Source organism: Prinia subflava, chromosome 21, assembly GCF_021018805.1.
Source record: "Prinia subflava isolate CZ2003 ecotype Zambia chromosome 21, Cam_Psub_1.2, whole genome shotgun sequence".
Lineage (NCBI taxonomy): Eukaryota > Metazoa > Chordata > Aves > Passeriformes > Cisticolidae > Prinia > Prinia subflava.
In genome coordinates this window covers 6,750,448-6,771,216 of record NC_086267.1, presented here as the reverse complement: position 1 = coordinate 6,771,216, position 20,769 = coordinate 6,750,448, and the positions used below count along the sequence as shown (strand labels likewise).

General features: G+C 59.8%; 1 protein-coding gene across 6 annotated transcripts in view; it reads left to right on the top strand.

The window, feature by feature from the left end:
• The window catches only part of SAMD11 (sterile alpha motif domain containing 11), an 81,430-nt gene that overhangs the window by 41,262 nt on the left and 19,399 nt on the right, over window positions 1–20,769 (top strand). For all 6 annotated transcript variants that reach the window (XM_063417442.1, XM_063417441.1, XM_063417443.1 and 3 more), the window contains 3 exons: window positions 8,217–8,309; window positions 16,133–16,291; window positions 19,983–20,130. In XM_063417442.1, coding sequence (XP_063273512.1) covers window positions 8,217–8,309; window positions 16,133–16,291; window positions 19,983–20,130 — 400 coding nt within the window. The remainder of the gene's footprint in view (window positions 1–8,216; window positions 8,310–16,132; window positions 16,292–19,982; window positions 20,131–20,769) is intronic.

Genomic DNA, 20,769 nt, shown 5'->3' with positions numbered 1-20,769 from the left:
TGCCCACCCTGCCTGCTGGGTGGCACCTGGGCACGGCTGGCAGAGTGTCCCTGCCCTGACCCTGCCCTGGGTGCTGTGGGTGAGTCCTGCACAGCCTCCTGTCCCTGCTGCCCAGGGGGACAGCTCTGTCCCTGTCCCTTCTCAGAGCCCTGGCACTGCCCAGCTGCCCTGGGGAGGAGCAGGCTGGGAGCTGCTGCTCTGCCCCTGGCCCTGCCAGGGGTGCCCAGTGGGTCACAGGTGACAGAGGGGGACAGGTCCTGCTGGAGGGAAATGGGTGCAGGGAGCTGCCTGTGTCGGGGGATGCTCATGGAAGTGTTGGCCCAGGCTTTGGGATGGATAAACTTGAGAGAAATCCACCAGGAAAAGAGCCCTGGGCATTGGGAGCCCTGGGGCAGGGTGTGAGTGACCCTGGGGCAGGGTGTGAGTGACCCTGGGGCAGGGTGTGAGTGACCCTGGGGCAGTGAGTGACCCTGGGGCAGGGTGTGAGTGACCCCGGGGCAGTGAGTGACCCTGGGGCAGGGTGTGAGTGACCCTGGCACTGCCCAGGGCAGTGAGTGACCCTGGGGCAGGGTGTGAGTGACCCTGGGGCAGGGCAGTGAGTGACCCTGGGGCAGTGTGTGAGTGACCCTGGGGCAGTGTGTGAGTGACCCTGGCACTGCCCAGGGCAGGGTGTGAGTGACCCTGGGGCAGGGTGTGAGTGACCCTGGGGCAGGGTGTGAGTAACCCTGGCACTGCCCAGGGCAGTGAGTGACCCTGGCACTGCCCTGGTTTGAATTCCTGCCAGCCCAGCCCTGCCCCAGCCCTTCCCTCTAAGCACCTCTGGGCACTCCTGGTGGTTCTGGGCGGTGCAGATGGAGGAGCTGGGCGGGATTTCCAGGGTTGAACTGGGGATGTGTCTCCGGGGCTCCGGGCTGTGTCCTGCCCTGTGCCCAGGTAAAGCTGCAGGTTTCTCCCTGCCCTGGGAACGAGCAGCACTTTGTGCCAGACTTCAGCAGGCTGGGGAAGAGTTATTTCAGCATGGAGGGCTGGGCATGGGAAGGATTTTATTAATGATTTGCTGTGAGCAAGAGGAGGCTCAGCTGCCGATTTCATTCATTTTTCAGCTCTGCACAACCTTTTTGTTCCCAAATCCATTTCTTCCCTTTGCTTCCTTCCACTCCCCTGCTCCTTCCCCTCCTCCTGGCATTTCTTTCTTCTCAAACCCTTTTCCCCCCCATTTCCTTTTCCATCTTAATCCCCATCTCTCTCACACACACATCCTTCTTCCTTCCCATTCCTCCTCCTCTCCAGTTCCTTGTCCTGGTCCCTGCCCTTCCCTGCCCAGCTCCCTCCCTCTCCCAGCTCCTGGGGAAGAAGACAATTTGAAGGTTTTCCGCTCTGCTCTCAGCTGAGAGGCTCCTTCCCCTCAAGCCAATCAATGGGAGCCTTTCAGCCCCACTGGGGCTTGGCAAACATGAGATCAATAAGTTATTAGCACCATTCTGTCAGCTGTAATGTGGAGATTGATCGGGGCCGGGGCTCCTGCTTGCTGCCTGGCACTTCCCCAGCCTGATAAAGATGACAGATTAAGGGAATAAGAAAAAGGAATTAAGGAGTCTGGCTGTCAAAGCTGTCACGGGCTGGAGGAGCAGTGTTTTTTTCAGGGCCTGAATGAGTGCAATTGGACATTTAAATGGTGCTAAGGGGGTACAGCACCACCAGCAGCTCTGCTGGAAACCTCCTCGGCCTTGGAAGGAGCAGCCAGGGAGGGGCAGCAGCTGTGCCAGGGCCACCCCGGAGCCTGCAGGGGGACAGGGACGCTGCCCCTGCCTCCCCGGGTGACAGGGGACATGCCCAGGGCTGAGGGGATCCCTGTGCCAGGGGAGGGCTGCCACTTCTCACAGCCTTTGAGCACAGATGGAGAAACTGGGGCCGAGCAAAGCTTTGCCCGAGGGGTTTGTGGTCCAGAACCCCAGGCTGTGGGAGCTGAGATCCCATCCAGGGCCACCCTGCCATGGCAGGGACACCTCCCACTGCCCCAGGCTGCTCCAAGCCCTGTCCAGCCTGGCCTTGGGCACTGCCAGGGACAGGGAATCCAGAACCTGTCTGTGCTTGGGTCTCTGATTTATCAAACTTCCCCTCCTCCTGCCTTTCCCACTGGAACCTGCTCCTTTCCAGGCAGGAAGATGAGCCTCCAAAAGGCCTGGACTCCCAGCCCACTCTCCCAGCTGCGCTCTTTAAATCTTTTCTGAAAGAAAGTTGAGATTCACAAGTTTGTGATTGCTAAAAAGCCTCTCTGCAGCATATAAAATTAATTCAGATCTCTCTCTTAAGTGCAGTATATCCTTTCCATGAGCGTTTTTCATACTATGAATATTTACCACCTTTCTGTGGCTTCGGTGCATGCTGTAAAAATGAATTTTGTAACAACCTGGGAGCCAGGGGGACGTTGGAGCACCTTCCCTAATAAACAGCCTCGTTCCAGACAGGCAGCAGGACGGCTCCAGCATCACCTGCACCTCCCTCTGCTCACTCCTGGAGTCCTGGACATTCCCTGCAGGTGCTGCAGCTGGGAGCTGCAGTGTGAGGAGGTGGGAAGCAGCAGATCCTGTGGAGGGTGGGAGGAGAGGCAGCTCAGGAGGGGGATCCAGGCTGCTTCCCGTGCCCGGGAAAGGCTGCTTGGTGTGTCAGCCCTGCGAGTCCTGCTCAGCCCCCTCCCTCCTGTGGCTCACTGGCACTTGGGGAGGGTTGGGGACACCGAGCCAGCCCTTGGGTGCTGCTGTGGGGGGCACTGAGGTCACAGTGCTGACGGGCACTGCCTCTCCCTGGAGCCCTCCTCTGCTGCTGAGGGCACTGACTGCACAGCCAGGCTGAGCCAAAACCCCCCAAAAGTGAGCAGGGAGGAGAAAACCCTGGGGTTATTCAGTAGTGCACCCTCTTTGCTCTGTAGAGAGCCCATTCCTGTGTCCCATCCCTCCCCCTGCTTTGTTTCCCGTTTTTCTTTCTGTTCCAGGGGTCTCTCGGGGCAGGGGGCTGGCAGGTGATGCTGAGGGAGGGTTCTGGGCCAGTCCCGGGCCAGTCCCGGGGCAGTCCCGGGGCAGTCCTGGGCCAGTCCCGGGCCAGTCCCGGGCCAGTCCCGGGGCAGCAGTGCCGCCGTGCCCTGGCTGTGCTGCCGGGCTGCTCCTGCTGCCCGTCGGGATCTGAGGGACATCCAGGGCACATCGAGGGGTGGGGACAGGAACTGGGGCTGCCCCTGCCGTGTCCCAGCACCATTCTGGACCTGCTGGCAGGGCATTCCTGCCTTGATTTTGGCATTCCCTGTGCAGAGACCCAGCGATTTTCCCTGAGCTCTCCTTCCTTGCTGGAGCTCTCCCTGCTCTGGGAGCTGCCCTGCTCCGGAATTGTTCAGGATCCCAAATCCCAGGAGCTGACTGCTTCCCTGCCCCCAGCTTCCCCAATAATTTTTCCCCCCGTTCTTGCTGCCCACAGTTAAATGATGGCCCGTTATTCCCATGACCTTGTGCTCCCCCTGCCTTTGTTCCCTGGATTCCTGCTGGCCAGGGTGGATGCACGGCTGCATCCCGCTCTCCCAGCTTTTGTTGGGAGCAGCTCTGGGCCTGCTGAGCCCCAGCAAGCCGGGGCAGCTCCTCACAAAAGCCGTGGCTGGGAAAGGGAGTCCCCAGGGTGTCCCCAGAGCTGCTGTGTGGGACACAGGGGCGGGGATGGAGCTCTGAGCGGGGCTGTCCGTGCCAAAGGAAAAGGGAGAGATGCTGCCAAGACATCTCAGACTGCCCAGTGGGGATTGTCATCTTCAGGGCTGCAGTTAAGAGCAAGGGAAGATGTTTTTGGATGTTTTTGGATGTTTTTCCCTCTGTTAAAGTATGGGAAGGGAGGTGGAAGAGGGGCTCTGCTCTCGCTGGATGCTGGCTGGCCCAGCCTGGGTGGTTTCCCATGGAAGCTGGCTCTGCTCTCTGTTTACTCAGGACTTCGTGGTCCAAGAAGCTTTCAGGGCAGCCCAGTGCTGTGCATGGGGAGCGTGAGATAGGTCTCCATCCCTTCCCGTGGTGCTGGAGCAGGAGCTCAGTGCAGAGGAGTCTGGTGCAGTCCCTCAGCCGAAACTGGGACCCTCTGCAGCCCCTTCAGCAAAAGCCCCGTGAGCACCTCCCTGATTTCCCTTCTCCAGGGGACCCCCGTGCTCGGCTCTCCCCAGGAGTGTCCTTGGTGCACATTCCCTGTGAAGAGTGGGATCCAGCCCCTCTGTCTTTGGCAAGCCTGGGGATAGGGTTTCTAATCTCCCCAGACTTAGGCTCCCAAGTCCTCTCCTGAAAGCTGATCAGGAGCCTTGGGCTGCTTAGATGTTGGTGAGGATGACTCTTAAGCCAGGCAGCTCTGCTGAGTGCGGGGAGGCTGAGGATTAGAGCAGGGCAGGAGACAAAATAACCCCCCAGGCTGCTGCCACACCAGCTGCTGATGGGGCCGTGCCCACGTCCTTTCCCTGCTGCTGCAGAGCCCGGCCTGATCCCTGGGCAGGGCACAGGAGTGATTCCTGCTGCTGCTGCTGCCCAGCCCTGTCTCCAGGAGCGCAGCAGGTGAGTGCTGGACCTCCCGTGAGCGAGGGGAGGGAAAGAAGCCTGCTCTGATTTCTGCGGCTTTGGGGAAAATGTTCGACTTTGTCTCCAAATCCTCCCTCTGGGTCGCTTCCTGTGCTGCCCTGCCAGGCCAGCAGGAGCCTGGGATGAGATGTGGGATCTGGGACCTGTGTGGGAGGCCTGGCTGAGGGGTTTTGGGGGCGCTCAGTTTGCCTGGGGCTTCCCCCCGCCCCCTCCCTGGAGTTATTGCCTGGCCTGGCTTCATCACTCTGCAGTTCCACTGATAAAGTCTTTCATTTTCAGCTGCAATATTAAAAACTGCCCTGATTTGGCTTCCTTTCAGCTGCAGTGCTTGGTAAGAAGGCAGGGGAGAGGAGGCAGAAGCAGGGATTTGGGGAACCAAACCCCAACCATTCTCCCCATCCTTTCAGGTGGACGTTGCCTTCCGCAGGGCTGAGCAAACTCTGCCTTGGTGAGCAGCAAGGCACCGAATGCACAGCCCGGCTCTGGGAGGGTGCCCGGGCACCCAGGACTGCTGTGCCAGCTCCTCTGCAAAACACAGCTGGTTCTGCTGCTGCTGCACAGCCAGGGCCGGTGCCCGCTCCCGTCTCGGTGTCCCGGGGGCACCCAGGGCTGCCCTGGGTGGCAGGGGAGGGCTGGGCTGGGTGGCAGGGGACGTGCAGGGCGCTGTGCAAGGGCTGGAGGTGGCAGGGCCAGCTCTGAGGAGAGGCTGGGTGCTGCAGCACCAACGCCTCGCTGTGGGCTTGTGCCCTGCGAGCTGGGCGTAAATTGAGTAATTAAAGCAAGCAGGACCTGCCTGTCTCTGCTCTGCAGCTCAGGAAGCAGAGATGGGGTTTGAGTTCTGAAGGCACTGAGCTTACTCCAGGAGCCTGGAGTGCAGAGCTGTGCCCTGCTCCTGGCTCAGTGCGTTTGGGGTTGGTTGTTCCATCTGTGTGATGACTTCATGCTGCTCTTTATTCCCTTTTCCTTGCTTACTGCATCTCTTGTTGATTTGATCCCCACACTTCTGGGACCAGAGGCTTTGCCTTAACTGAAGAAACAAGTGAAAAAGAGGAAATGTTTCATTCTGAGATGTCACAGGGAAAACTGCCCGGGGGCAGCCCAGATCCAGCCTCAGTGGGATTGGGGATGAGGGGAACCTGAGAGGATCCCCCTGGGGGTAAATGTGGGATCTGCCCGCAGGGAATGAGGGCTGCAGGGCCCCTGTCTGCCCCAGGTGTCTCACCTGGCTGCTCCCCTGTGCCCTGCAGGCTCTGGGGGCTCAGGGGAGGAGTTGGGGTCAGCTCAGAGTCCCTGCGGGTGCTGGGCTGGCCCTGCCCTGGTGGAGCAGGGAGGGAGATGGGGCTGCTGAGGGGTGTGGGAATGGCAGGGAATGGCATGGGAATGGCGTGGGAAGGGCATGGGAATGGCAGGGAAGGGCATGGGAATGGCAGGGAATGGTTTGGAATAGCTGGGAATGGCAGGGAATAGTTTGGAATAGTTTGGAATGGCGTGGGAATGGCAGGGAATAGTTTGGAATAGCTGGGAATGGCGTGGGAATGGTATGGGAATAGTTTGGAATAGTTTGGAATGGTGTGGAAATGGCTGGGAATAGTTTGGAATAGTTGGGAATGGCGTGGGAATGGCAGGGAATAGTTTGGAATAGCTGGGAATTGTGTGGGAATGGCAGGGAATAGCTGGGAAGGGCTGGGAATAGCAGGGCCCCGAGCGAGTGTCTGCCGGCAGATGGGCCCGGGGGTGGGAGAGGAACAGCGGGAGGGAAGCAGGGATGGGGGGAACGAGGTGCCTTGGCAGAGCTGTGAACGCAAGGAATCTTCACTGCTCACATTCCAAGTGCTGTCACATGGACCCCGTGCTTCTGTCACCAGCTCTTTTCCATGGAGACTCCTCTGCCTCCTGCCCGGGCTGGGAGGGGCCAGCGGACTCTGAGTTGTTCCAAAGCCACAAATCCTGGCTGGGAGCAGTCCCGAGGAGGAGCAGGGTGTGTGAGCTTGGCCTCCAGCACGGAGGGCTCGCAGTGTCAGGGTAAGGCTTCCAGGAAAATCAGCGTGAGGGATGGAGCGTTCCAGGGGGAGGGCGCTGCTCCCTGCCCAGGTACCTCCCAGCCTGGCAGCTGAGACTGGCTCTGGAGCTGTGTAAGGGGTAAACTGAGGCAGGAGGAGTGGGAATTCCGGCTGTGTGGCCAGGCTGACCCGGCACCAGGGGTGTGAAGTGCTGAGAGAACTCCCAGCGCTGTCAGCGCTGCTTCTGCCCTTCCCTGGCTCTTCCCAGGCCCCTCTGCCCTGTCCTTGGCTGTGGCTGCTGCATCGTCCCCAGTGCCAGCTCTGCTGAGGGCTTTGGTGACAGCCTGAACGCTCACAGGGCTCTGCATCGTCCCCAGTGCCAGCTCTGCTGAGGGCTTTGGTGACAGCCCCGTGGCAAGCCCAGTTTGGAGGCAGCCTGTGCTGGTCAAAGCCTTGAAATGCCACTCGGAGCCCGGCAGAGCTCCCGGGCAGAGGCACCTGCTGGGGCTGCCGTGCTCTGATCCCTGATAAATCCCTGCCACGGCAGCAGCCCGGGCTGCTGCGCTGCATTCCGAGTGATGGGGAGTGATCCTGAGCGCAGGGGACAGGGCTTGGCTGGAAATGTCCCCTGGAACGGCGCTGATGTTGTTGTTGTTGTTATAAATAGGAGCGAGGGGGTTGTAACCTTCCCTCAGCCCCACGTTCCGGGCAGATTGCAGCAGCCTCTGTGTTTGGGCTCACAGGCAGATCCAATCCATTCTCACTCAAATCTGCTCCTTGTTGCTGAGATTTTTTTTTTTAATTTATTTTTTTTTTCTTTCTTCTAAGATGCTGCATCTTTAACAAGCCCTTGATAGATGAGAATTTGATGCTTGCAGTGACAAACAGGCTCTTCCTTCCTGCCCATATGCACCATCATGCTTTCAGTTTCCCCAGCGTTATTAGGGGAGGATATTGATTCGAAATCTGCTCGGGGACGCTGTAATTGTGTATTAGAGATTTGGTGTTGCTCCGGAGGGCTGCAGTAATGCAAAAGGCTTGAGTGTTTCCGTGCAATCCAGAGGGGGAAGATTGCTGAGGACCTTGAGGTTTTGAAGGAGGAGGGGGGAAGGAGGGGGAGAGACTGAGAGAGAGAGAGAGAGAGAGACAGAGATACTGTGGTAGGAAGATTCAGAGATCTGTTGTGCTTTTTTTTCTTTTCTTTTTTTTTTTTTTTCTTCCCTGTGTTGTTTTTTTCCAACCCTTCCTCTCCCCCAGTTGCTTTGCATCAGGGCATGAAAGGAGTGGAAACACCGGGGGGACAAAAGGCACCAGAGCAAATGATGAAACTCAGTAAGGAAAATCAACTGGATTCAGAATTTATGGCTGGAAAACGTTGCATTGATCAGTGTATGAATAGTCATTATGTGCTTTTGGGCTGCGTGATTAGGAAAACAGATCAAGGCTCTCAAGATGATGATTTTTCTTACTTTCATTTTTTTCTCTCTCTGCTTGTAATATCAGTGTGTGTGTCTGTGTCTCTGTGTGTGAGAGAGCAGCAAAATACCAAAAGTCTCTCTGGTCGCTCCTGCACGGAGGAAAGTGCAGCCTCCTCTGACACTCAGCTTTCTCATCTCTCTCCCAGATGAAATTTTAGGCAAGAGAAGAGTATGTTCTCCCACCAGCAGCAGTGAGTGTCCTTTAGAGAGCAAGAAAGCCCGAAGTGAGTCCCCAAAGGGTAAGTGCTGCTTCTCCCTCCCCCATCCCCTTCCCCTTTCTTCTCCTTTCCCCTGAGTGGAACTTAATTGAAATTACGGGGGGAGGGCTGTGGGGTGGGAGCTGTGTCTGGCACTGGGGGTGCAGGAGGAGGCGACCAGGGCTCTGTTTTTCCTTTATCTCCTCGGAGGAAGCCTTGCAGGGCGAGAGAGGGATTGCCTCTTAATTACAGTAATTGCTTGATGATTAAAAAAAAAAAAAAAAAAAGCAGGCTGCAGCCTTCGAGGTGGATTTTCGGGGTGTTGCTACTTTTTTCAGGCAGAATCTCTTGATTCATGTTTAATATGAAAGATACACAGGGGCTTATCGTGCTGGCATCTGCTCCTTTAAAGGGAAAAAAGGAGCCTGTCAGGGAGAATGGGGCTGCTGAGTTTTCTCTTATGCATTTATGGCACCGTTCCTATAGAGATGGAATCTGCAGAAGGTTTCTCTATTTAGGGTTTGGTTTGTTGGTTGGTTGTTTTTTTTTTTATCTCTTGATTTGCCTTCCAGTTCTTTCTTATAAACACGATTTTTAAACTTTCTTTACGACCTGCAAAGTGGGATGGGTAATGGAGCCTGCAGTTAATGAGTTTGTCTCCAGGTTGAGTAAATGAGGTTTTGCAGCCGTTTACTTAAAGGCTTTGTTGTTAATATCAGACTAATTAGCTGTCAGTAATACCCACCTCCATCCCTGAGCTTAAACCTGCCCTCTCTGGCCACTGAAAACCCCAGAGCTGTGTGGGGCTGGGTCCTGCTGTGGGGCTGGGTCCAGCTGAGACTGCCAGGGCTGGATTCCCAATCACCCTTCCAGGGAATCTCCAATTCCTGCAGCAGTTTGTCCTGGAGCCTCCTCAAACCAGCACTTCACATTGTGCTTTGTAAAGCTCCATTGTGGGGACCTGTCCTGCACCCAGATTTCACAGAATGGTCCCAGTTCTCCCCCCTTGTGCCCAAATGGTGCTCTGAAGGCAGAATTCTCTGAGAGGATGCTGAGTGCTGGTGTCACTCCATGGAAAACACGAAATCCTCCCTTTGGTGTAACCCTTTCCTGCCCGTTAACTCTTTCATAACAGCAGAAATGCTTAGGATTTTACTGGGAACCCTTTGAACTGCTCCTCTTTATGTTTCCCTTGATCTTGTTTTTCCCCATCTGCTCTATTCCTGTTAACCCTGAAATGTTTCTGGTGGCTGTGCAGGTGAGTTCCAAATCTGTTTGTGAGCCCTTCCATAGGTTGATGAACAGATTTGTTCCATCAGGCGTGAGGCTCCTGGGACAGGTTTTATATTTTGCTGTCCCTGCTGAGGTTGTGCCCCTCGTAATTCTGAGTGCAGGGAGCAGAACCTGTGTGGCCTGGCTGGGGATGGGCTGAGCTTTACCCCAGCCAGGGGAAACCAAGGGGTTCCCTTTGGATCCATCCCAAACAGGTGCCTGAGCTGGCACAGGTGGGTGTTTTTGGCATGGGGGCATCGGGGTTGAGTGAGCTCATCCTGTTCCTTTCCTTTGGCCTTCCCACTGTTTTTGTGGGCAGGGTGAGGAGCCCTTGGCTCTGCAGGGAGCACTCAGGATCCAAATGCTGCTCCTTGGCTCCAGGAGCTCCAGGGATTCCCCCACCTTTTTAACACAGGGGTTCCCAGGAAGCCCTGAATAAAGCAAAGTTTTATTTTCTACTCCCACTCTGAGGTGAGACAGAATGGAAATGCAGACTGGGGCTTTTGCTGATGTCCCACTGGTTTTTGTTAAATCCTTGGGGAGCCCCTGTTCCCTCCAGAGCCGTGCAGGAATTTTAGGCCAGGCTGTTCTGATGCTGGAATTCCATTGGAATGGTGAGGGGCTGTGTCTGTGCTTTGGGGCTGTTTCCTGGTGGGAAAAGGGGCACCGGGTTTGTGTCCTAACCCCCAGCAGTGCCAGGGCTGAGAGCTCCCGTCCTGCTGTGGTTCCAGCAGCATCCCTGTGCCGTGGGCGCCCTGGGGAAACACAATCCCTGTGTTCCCAGCTCTGCCTGGGGACAGGAGGGTCCCCCTTGTGGGGCAGGCCATTCCCAATGGGATGGGCCCTCATGGATGCTCCCCTGGGCTCTGGGAACTGCTGCTGTGGGGCTTTGGCTGGGACCCAGAGGGCACTTCGGGATTTGGGAGTGGGAAGGGAAGCGAGGGCTGGCTGGAATTCAGGATCCCCTCATCCCCACGTGTCCTGCTGGAGCAGCCGGGGCTGCAGCATCGCCTGGGACCCTTTTCCTGCAGCCTGTGGGTGCTGCTCCTGCACCTCCTGCATCCCAGGGTGGTGATGGGCTCCAGGCAGGACCTGCCCCTCTCCAAACCACCCCTGGCAAGACCTGCCCCTCTCCAAACCACCCCTGGCAGGACCTGCCCCTCTCCAAACCACCCCTGGCAGGACCTGCCCCTCTCCAGACCACCCCTGGCAGGACCTGCCCCTCTCCGAACCACCCCTGGCAAGACCTGCCCCTCTCCAAACCACCCCTGGCAGGACCTGCCCCTCTCCAAACCACCCCTGGCAGGACCTGCCCCTCTCCAGACCACCCCTGGCAGGACCTGCCCCTCTCCATCCCAGACATCCCTGGGAGCAGCTCTGGCTCAGGCACAGCTCTCTGGCTCTGGAATAGGAGCTTTTGGAATAGGAGCCTCTGGAAGAGGAGCTTTTGGAATAGGAGCCTCTGGAAGAGGAGCTTTTGGAAGAGGAGCCTCTGGAAGAGGGGCAGTGACCCCGTGGCTCAGCTCCTGCGGCCGTGGCCGCTCCTGACGGGGCGAGGGGAGCAGAGGCAGCCAAGGAAGTCACTGCCGCTCCCTGGCTGAGCGAATAAACACCTGTAGGGCTGGCAGCCCTCCCAGAGGGAAGCAGGCTCCGTCCCTGCCCCGGCGCCTCCCCAGAGCGCGCTCGGAGATCAGAAGGGAGCCCTGGCTCGGAGGAGCGCTGTCAAACAGAGCAGAACGTTCCCGAGCGGGTGGGAGCGCCCGGAGCCAGGGCTGTGCTGGCAGGGCAGGGGGAGGCAGTGCCAGCCTCGCTCCTGCCTCAGAGCTCCTTCCCTCTGCCCCCGGATGGGAACCACGGCCGAGGGAAAATCGGGAACAGCGTTGGGTTCCTGCTGGAGCAGCTGAAGAACCCGTCTGGGGGAGAGGCTGGGCTGGAAAACACAGCAGGGAACAGCCCTGGGCTCACCCCTGGGCTGGGATGAGCTCACAGGCTGCTGCTGCTGCTGCCATCCTCCCCTCTGTGCTGCTGTGGCCCATTGAAACCAAACCAAACCAAACCAAACCAAACCAAACCAAACCAAACCAAACCAAACCAAACCAAGCCCTGGCTGCCTCTCCGGTTAACGGAGGGACCCAGAACTGGAGCTGAACTGAGCAATTCGGATCCAGCCTCTGTCCCTTTGTCCCTCTCCTTTGAGGGGACATCCCTGTGCTGGTGGCTTTGGCAGCTGTGCAGTTGGGCCAAGGGAGAAATGAGGTTTTGGTTCTTGCTGGCAGCATCAGTGCCCCCAAGCCGGGCTGCTGAATGGGGCGAGTGGGCACAGGCAAGAAAAAGCCCCAGAGCTGCTGCCCAAGGCCCGGCCTGGGGTCTGGGCTGAGACGGGTTTGCTGCAGGGCCTTGAGCTCAGATTGGGGTTGAATAAAGGGAACCTTGGCCTGTCACGGGTTTGTTTGCAGGACAGGAGGGGAGGATGAACAGGCTGTGGGTGCTCCTGTCCTGTCTGGCATTGCCTGGGGAGGATGAGCCTGAGAAAATGTGAGAGGCTGTGAAACGTCCTTGGCTCTGTGCAGAGCCTGAGCGCCCGGAGCTCCCGTGGCTGTGCCAGCAGGACCCTGGCAGAGCCCAGGGGGCTGTGCCGGGGTGCCCAGGGGGCTGTGCCGGGGTGCCCAGGGGGCTGTGCTGGGGTGCCCAGGGGGCTGTGCTGGCTCTGCAGAGGGTGCAGGTGCCTGCCTGGCTGTGCCTGCCCGGCTGTGCCTGCCCGGGCTGTGCCTGCCTGGGCTGTGCCTGCCCGGGCTGTGCCTGCCTGGGCTGTGCCTGCCCGGGCTGTGCCTGCCTGGGCTGTGCCTGCCCGGGCTGTGCCAGGGTCCATTTCACACCTGGCGGCTGCAGGAGATTTGGCGAGATCAGTCTCCCGCATTACCCCTGGTAATGACAAAAGCAGACAGCAAAGCTCCAGCAAAGCTGGAATTACTGCTGGCTGAGTCATGTGAAATCTTCCAAGTTTTAAGCGTGGAAATCCAGCCTTTCCCTGGATTCCTCCTTCCTCTTAGCCTCCCCTCGCCACCCCCATTCTCCCTCCCCTCCTTGCACCTGAAATCTGCTCTGCGGCTGATCCGATAGAGTTTATGGTAATTAAGTGTTATTAAATCCCCTCCCCCCTCCCTTTTTTTGCTCTAATGGCACAGCTGTGGGGGGAAAAAATATCAGTGTTTTTCTAAATCAGTTCTGTGGCTTTGCTCCTTAGACCTTGGGGTAAGAGCATCAGGAGGGAACTGAAACCGTGAGCTTGGAGGAGGAGGAGGAGGAGGAGGAGGAGGAGGAGGAGGGAATCCTCCCTGCTGGGGAGGAGACCTGGAAGGGAATTCTGCCCTCCCCTCCCTCCCTGCTGCTCCCGTGGGTGTCCTGCAGGTTTGGGGAGGGCCTGAGGGAGCAGCACAGCGCGGCTGTTCCAGAGCAGCCTCTGGGGCTGGTTTGGGGCTGGGGGACCCAGGGCAGCCCCCGAAGCCGGGGTGTGCCCGGGGAGCCGGCGGGTGCAGATGTGTGTCAGATGTGTGTCAGATGTGTGTCAGATGCGTGTCAGATGTGTGTCAGATGTGTGTCAGATGTGTGTCACTGGGGCACAGCAGAGCGCTGAGGGACAGCTCTGGCTGCTGCAGCTGAGCTGGAATCATTTCCCCTCCAGCCTTGGGAACCAGGGATGCAGCCCTTGGGTGTTGAAATGTTGTGCATCTCTGACTCTATTATTATTATTATTATTATTATTATTATTATTATTATTATTACTACTGCTGCTGCTGCTACTATTACTATTATTACTATTATTATTAACGTTATTGTTATAATTATTTATTATTATCATAATGACAATAATTATTGTCACTATTACTGTTATTATCATTATAGTTACTCATTATTCATTGTTATTTATTTTTATATTCTGTTTTATTATTGTTATATTTTATTATTATTGGGATGATGAGATGATGGTGAGATGATGATGATGATGATGAGATGATTGTGATGGTGGTGATGATGATGAGTTTCCCCTCCTGTATTTTGGGGAGGGGGTGGGTTCATGACACCCTGTGAGAGTTGCATTCCCCGAAGGCCGGGCCCTGTGCCGTGGGTTTGGTGTCACACAAAGGCAGAGCTGCCTCACTCCACAGCCCCTCTGTCCCCGGGGCTGCTCCTGCCTGCCCCACACTCACCTCTCCTGCTGGGAAAGGTGACCCCAGCCCCTCCCAGCAGCGTTCCCAGCGTGCGACAAGTGCCACCCCCGTGGCTTTGGGGCCACTCCTGCGGCAGCGTCACCTGCCCTGCTCCCCGAGGGGCTCGGGGGAGGCTGAAGGAGCAGCAGGGATGGGGGGCAGAAGGAGCAGCAGGGTCTGGGGCAGAAGGAGCAGCAGGGTCTGGGGCAGAAGGAGCAGCAGGGTCTGGGGCAGAAGGAGCAGCAGGGATGTGGGGCAGAAGGAGCAGCAGGGATGTGGGGCTGAAGGAGCAGCAGGGATGTGGGGCAGAAGGAGCAGCAGGGTCTGGGGCAGAAGGAGCAGCAGGGTCTGGGGCAGAAGGAGCAGCAGGGTCTGGGGCAGAAGGAGCAGCAGGGATGGGGCAGAAGGAGCAGCAGGGATGGGGCAGAAGGAGCAGCAGGGATGGGGGGCAGAAGGAGCAGGAGGGATGGGGGCAGAAGGAGCAGCAGGGTCTGGGGCAGAAGGAGCAGCAGGGATGGGGGCAGAAGGAGCAGCAGGGATGGGGGGCAGAAGGAGCAGCAGGGTCTGGGGCAGAAGGAGCAGGAGGGATGTGGGGCAGAAGGAGCAGCAGGGATGTGGGGCTGAAGGAGCAGCAGGGATGGGGGGCAGAAGGAGCAGCAGGGTCTGGGGCAGAAGGAGCAGGAGGGATGTGGGGCAGAAGGAGCAGCAGGGATGTGGGGCTGAAGGAGCAGCAGGGATGGGGGGCAGAAGGAGCAGCAGGGTCTGGGGCAGAAGGAGCAGCAGGGTCTGGGGCAGAAGGAGCAGGAGGGATGTGGGGCAGAAGGAGCAGGAGGGGTGTGGGGCAGAAGGAGCAGGAGGGATGTGGGGCAGAAGGAGCAGGAGGGATGTGGGGCAGAAGGAGCAGCAGGATCTGGGGCAGAAGGAGCAGCAGGGATGTGGGGCAGAAGGAGCAGGAGGGATGTGGGGCAGAAGGAGCAGCAGGATCTGGGGCAGAAGGAGCAGGAGGGATGTGGGGCAGAAGGAGCAGCAGGATCTGGGGCAGAAGGAGCAGGAGGATGTGGGGCAGAAGGAGCAGCAGGGTCTGGGGCAGAAGGAGCAGGAGGGATTTGGGGCTGAAGGAGCAGCAGGGATGGGGGGCAGAAGGAGCAGCAGGGATGGGGAGCAGAAGGAGCAGCAGGGGTGTGGGGCAGAAGGAGCAGGAGGGATGGGGGCAGAAGGAGCAGCAGGGTCTGGGGCAGAAGGAGCAGCAGGGATGGGGGGCAGAAGGAGCAGCAGGGATGGGGCAGAAGGAGCAGCAGGGATGGGGCAGAAGGAGCAGCAGGGTCTGGGGCACCCACGGGAGGGTGGTCCTGTCCCTCCGAGCACTGTGGTGGGTCTGTGACTGCCATCCTGCCACCCCCCTCTCCCTCTGCCTGCCCGGATTGTGCTGGGAGTTCCTCTCTGGGTAATGAAAAGGCTTTGCCTGTGGGAAAGATCCCAGATAAAACAGTGCTGGAGCAGCCAAGGCGGAGAGCAGTAATTACTGAGAGCTGTGCTTACAGTAAACACAAAACCCCTGTGGTTTTCTCTCCCTGCCAGCCGGCCTGGGATCCCTCCTGCCCCCGGATCCCGGGAGCTGCCCTCGTTCCGGGAACACGCACAGGGAGGGGACACTGGGGTGGCCTCAGGGTGCCAGGGCAGGGCACAGATGGGAAACAACCTGCTCCGAGGTGTCCCTCTGAGGGCTGGGCAGGTGCATGGCACCACTGTCCCCTGGGGTGTGCCAGCACTGTCCCCTGGGCTGTGCCAGCACTGTCCCTCAGGTGTGCTAGCACTGTCCCCTGGGGTGTGCCAGCACTGTCCCTCGGGTGTGCCAGCACTGTCCCTCAGGTGTGCCAGCACTGTCCCTGGGGTGTGCCAGCACTGTCCCTGGGGTGTGCCAGCACTGTCCCCTCGGGTGTGCTAGCACTGTCCCCTGGGGTGTGCCAGCACTGTCCCTCAGGTGGGTGCCAGCACTGTCCCTGGGGTGTGCCAGCACTGTCCCTCGGGTGTGCCATCACTGTCCCCTGGGCTGTGCCATCACTGTCCCCTGGGCTGTGCCAGCACTGTCCCTCAGGTGTGCCAGCACTGTCCCTCAGGTGTGCCAACACTGTCCCCTGGGGTGTGCCAGCACTGTCCCTGGGGTGTGCTAGCACTGTCCCCTGGGCTGTGCCAGCACTGTCCCCCTGTGTGTGCCAGGCCTGTCCCCGGGGTGTGCCAGCACTGTCCCTGGGGTGTGCCAGCACTGTCCCCGGGGTGTGCCAGCACTGTCCCCGGGCTGTGCCAGCACTGTCCCCCGGGTGGGTGTCACCACTGGATGAAGAGCCCAGCCCCTGACGGAGCCCCCTGTGTCCCTGTGTCCCGCAGAGCACTCGCAGGCGCTGGAGGAGGCGCAGATGACCCCCGAGGAGCACTACAGGCGCATGATGTCGGCCCTCAGCGAGCACGGCTCCTTCGAGGAGCAGCAGCAGCAGCAGCAGCGCCTCTACCAGCTGGCCAACAGCATGGCAGTGCCCAGCCACGGAGGTAGGGCTGCCCCCACGGGGGACGGGCTGGGGACGGCCCCGAGCCATGGAGTCCTTTGGGATGGGGCTGGGGGATGTCCCCGAGCCCTGGAGTCATTGGGGATGGGTCTGGGGGATGTCCCCGAGCCCTGGAGTCATTTGGGATGGGTCTGGGGGATGTCCCCGAGCCATGGACTCATTGAGGATGGGTCTGGGGGATGTCCCCGAGCCCTGGACTCACTGAGGATGGGTCTGGGGGATGTCCCTGAGCCCTGGAGTCATTTGGGATGGGTCTGGGGGATGTCCCCGAGCCCTGGACTCATTGAGGATGGGTCTGGGGGATGTCCCCGAGCCCTGGAGTCATTTGGGATGGGTCTGGGGGATGTCCCCGAGCCCTGGACTCATTGGGGATGGGTCTGGGGGACAGCCCCAAGCCAGGGTTTTGGAGGGAGCTGGTTGGATCTGTCATGCCCTGGGCTGTGCCTAAAGGGGGCACCAGGGTCACGAGCATCCCTGCACAGGTAGAGCATCCCTGCACAGGTAGAGCATCCCTGCACAGGTAGAGCATCCCTGCACAGGTACGTGCAATTCACCTGCCCTCAGGTGAGCAGAACCTGCTGGCACTGGCCCAGTTTGCCCCCAAGCAATGCCATGCTCCAGTCCTGTCCTGCAGGGGAGGGAGGAAACTCAGCTGGATCAGGCAAAGGCAGGGACGTGGCAGAGGTGCTGCTGTTCCAGAGGGCTGGAGCATCTCTGAAGGGCAGAGCCGTGCCAGGATCTGTCCCTGCGCCGCTCCCTGCCCGAGGGGTGCAGGGCTGGCACGTCCCTGCCCGGCTGAGCAGCACCAGGCAGAGCTGCAGGAGAATCTCTGGTCTGGAGTGTGAATCCCCAGGGCTCCTTGTTAGGTTAATGAAGAGGCTGTCTTCTTTTCCACTCTGTTTGATTTGATTGGCTTCTCTGGGGGCAGGAAGGCGATTGCTGTGGAGGAAGGATTTGCTTATCAGCAAAGGCCCGGCACAGACCTGCCCCGGCCCGTGGGGAGCGTGGCACAGCTCGTGGCACCAGCCCGGGGCTGTGCCAGGCATTGCAGAGCCCCTGCAAACCCCGGGGGTGGCTGAGGGGCACAGCTCAGTGCCACGGGGCTGGGATGGCACAGGGACGTGTGGGAACACGCACAGAGCGGGGACAGGGTGTGACAAAAGGGTGGCACTGGAACGTGCTGAATATTGAGCTGTGGCTGGAGCCCAGCAGAGCTCGGACACGGGCACAGGGCGTGGGGTGTGACCAGGGGTGTGACAGGGGCACAGGGACGTGTCCACCCCACCAGTGTGTGCTGGGGGGCAGCTGGAGCACCCCCTCCCCCAATAACGAGGAGAGCTCATTACCCTGAGCCCGGCGTGTTTTTATGGTGATGATTCAATTGTCTCATCAGCATTTGCTGGGGGGGTCACGCTGGGCTTTTGGGGAGAAGGAGGCTGCACAGCCAGACTCGCTCGGGGAACACTGACAAGACAAAACTTGGTGTATTTTTGGATTGTCTCCACACCACAGGGCTCTGGTTGGGATATAAATTATTAGTGTCAGTACAAAGCGCAGTTTATCTGCGGGCTCACATGGAGGCACCAATAACATTAATAATTTAAAAAATGTTAATAATTTAGAAATCTTTTTTTTTTAATTGCTTTTCAGCCCCCCCCTCCTCCGCCCCCGTTCCCCCAGTGGCATTCATCCCACATTCTGAATTCAGTCTGTCTCCGTGCCTGGAACCTCCATCCGCCAGCGTCCCACTGTCAATCAATCTGATTTCCCAACTGTCAGAGTGCAGGATTGTAAATAACAGATCCTCGGGGGGGTCTGGGCAGCGGGGAGGGGGCGCAGGGGGAAGGGGAGAGGAGAGGGGAGGGTGTGCGGGGGGTTGTTGCGGTCATTCAGGATCAATGCGGCTCCTGGAGCTGGCTGCACGCCAGCCTTCTAAATTACAGCCGCCGTGGCAATCAGGAGTGACCTGGGTTTTTCAGATAATTAATTTATAAACATTGGAAGGTTGCACGGTCTCCCTGGCTCGGCGAATTCTCTGGGCTTTTGCTGTGATCTGATGGTGTTTGGCCGCTCCTGACAGACCCGTGCAGTTCAGGATTGTTCCAGTGTCTGCCCCCTCGGCCGGGGGCAGGGGACAGGGGCAGCAACGTGGGCAGAAATTGGGGCACTGCTGTCCCCCTTGCTGCCGGCAGAAACGGCTGTGGGGACGTTCCCAGCCCAGCACGGGGCTCCAGCCCTGACCATCACCAAAATTTGATGCTGTGCTTGGTGGAGCTCAGGCTGGGCTGGGCACATTTTGGTGCCAGCGGGGGCGGCTGGGATTTCCAGAACGGAGGGAGAAGAGCCTGGTGAGGAGAAGGAAGGCACAGGGATGGGAAGTGTGGCATTAGCAGGGCTGTGCAATGCTCCTGTGGGAATGTGGCTTTGCTGGATGTGAGGCCTTTGCAGGGTCAGTGCTGGAGGTGACGCTGCCCAGGGTGTGCTCAGAGAGATGACTCTGCCTCTGCTGCTGTCCCTGGCTGTGTTTTGGTTTCCTTTGGGCTGGTGCAGGGTGGTGTGAGGGGGTTTCCTCTGCGGGGACGTTTCTGTGCCCCACGGGAAGGGCAGCAGAGGCTCTGGGCTGGGCTGTGAGCGCTGTGCAGGGGGGTTCACACAGACCCCGGCATTGGGGGACTCCGAGCAGCCCCTGGGGAAGCCTCGGCGTGCCCGGCACACGGTCCCTGTCACTCGCTGTTCCCCGAGGCCAGGCCAGTGGCACAGGGGCTGTACCTGTGTCACCTGTCCCTCCTTGGCGGGTCTGGCCGTGCCTGCTGTGCCCGTGGCAGGGCACTGCGGGCACCTGGCTGCCCTGAGCCGCTGCCCTGCAGGGGCTGTGCAGGTGTCACCGGCAGGGTGACAGGGTCGCGGGTCCTGCTGGGGACAGTGCGGGCTGGGCGAGGGCCGCCCTTCCCTCTGAGCCCGCAGGCAGGGCAGGGCCGTGCTAGGGCCGGGAGCGGGGCCCCCTTCTGTGCCCCGTCCTCACTCAGTGCTCCGGGGCCCGGCAGAGCCCCGGTAACCCCGGCGGGGCGGAGGGGACACGGCGGGGCGGAGGGGACACGGCGGGAGCGGGGCAGGTGCCAGCGCGGCTCCGCTCGGCACCGGCCGGGAGAGGGAGTTCGGGGAATGCCTCCCTCTCCTCCCGCTCTCCTCGCATCCATCCATCCCTCCTTCCATCCTTCCCTCCCTCTTTTTTCCGCTCCTTCCCTCCCTCCCTCTCTCCCTCCCTGCGGCAGGAAGGCAATTAAACAGCAAATCCACCCCCCTGCCGTAGTTGCACAATTTCCTCCGCTGCCAAACTCCCTGGGCGGCGGGGGCGGATCGCGCCCGGAGCCGCCGGGCCGGGTGAGTGCCGGGGCCGCCGCTCCCCGCCGGGCTCCGCCGCCGCCCCGGAGCCGCGGGGGTGGCGGGGGCCAGCGGGGGCCAGCGGGGACCGGCGGAGCCGCTGTCGCCCGGGGCTGCGGGCACGGCCGGGAGCAGCCCCGGGGCAGCGCTGTCGCCCGCGGGGAGCCGGCAGCAGCCCCGGAGCGGGCGCGTCTGTGTGTCCGGGTGTGTGTCCGTCTGTCCGAGCGGGGCTGGCGGGGCCGGTGCCGGCAGCAGCGGCAGCTCCTCATGCCCGTCCCCTCGGCTGTCCCCAGATCTGCTCCGGGCGCGGCAGGAGGTGGCGGCGGCGGCGGCGCGGACCCCGGGCGCGATGGAAGCGCACATCCCCTCGGCCAGCAACTCGTCCAGCCAGCGCAGGAAGCAGGGCCTGCCCCAGCACAGGGACAGCCACTTCCCCGACAGGTACGGCACGGCCCCGGGGCGGGGCTGCCACCGGGGCACCCTCGGGAGGGGCGGCACGGCCGGCTCGGCTTGGGACGGGCTGGGAGGGACACGGGGCAGTCACGGTGCCTGCAGGCGTCCAGAAAGCGTGTGGATGTGGCACTGGGCACACGGCTTGGGGTCGGGGTGATGGCTGGATTTGGTGGTTTTAGAGGCTTTTCCCAACCTTTAGGACTGTGTAATTCCATGGGAGAGGGCAGCAGTGCCCGGGGCTGGGCTGATGTGGCTGGGCAAGGTGTGGCCGTCTCCTCTGGGGGTTGTGCAGGTGCTGGGGGTGCTCCTGCCACACTCTGGGGTGTCTGTACGGAAAGGGGGGAAATCTGTGCCTGTGCACATCGGCATCCACACCCAGGGCAGCCACTGCCAGGCTGGAGTGATCCCAAACCTGTGCTGGAGGTGCCACTGTCACCTGTGCTTGGGCACAGAGCAAGTTAAGGTGTTGAAGTTTGCATTCCGTAGCATCCCCACAGAGCGAGAGGAGAAATGCTGACATGGAACCGAAAGAGAGGAACTTTTCTTTGTTAAGGAAAGGAGCCTCAGCTTGCCTCTCCCACTGCCAGGAGTGCTGGAAAGCTGATATCCCCCCACCCCCGGGAAATT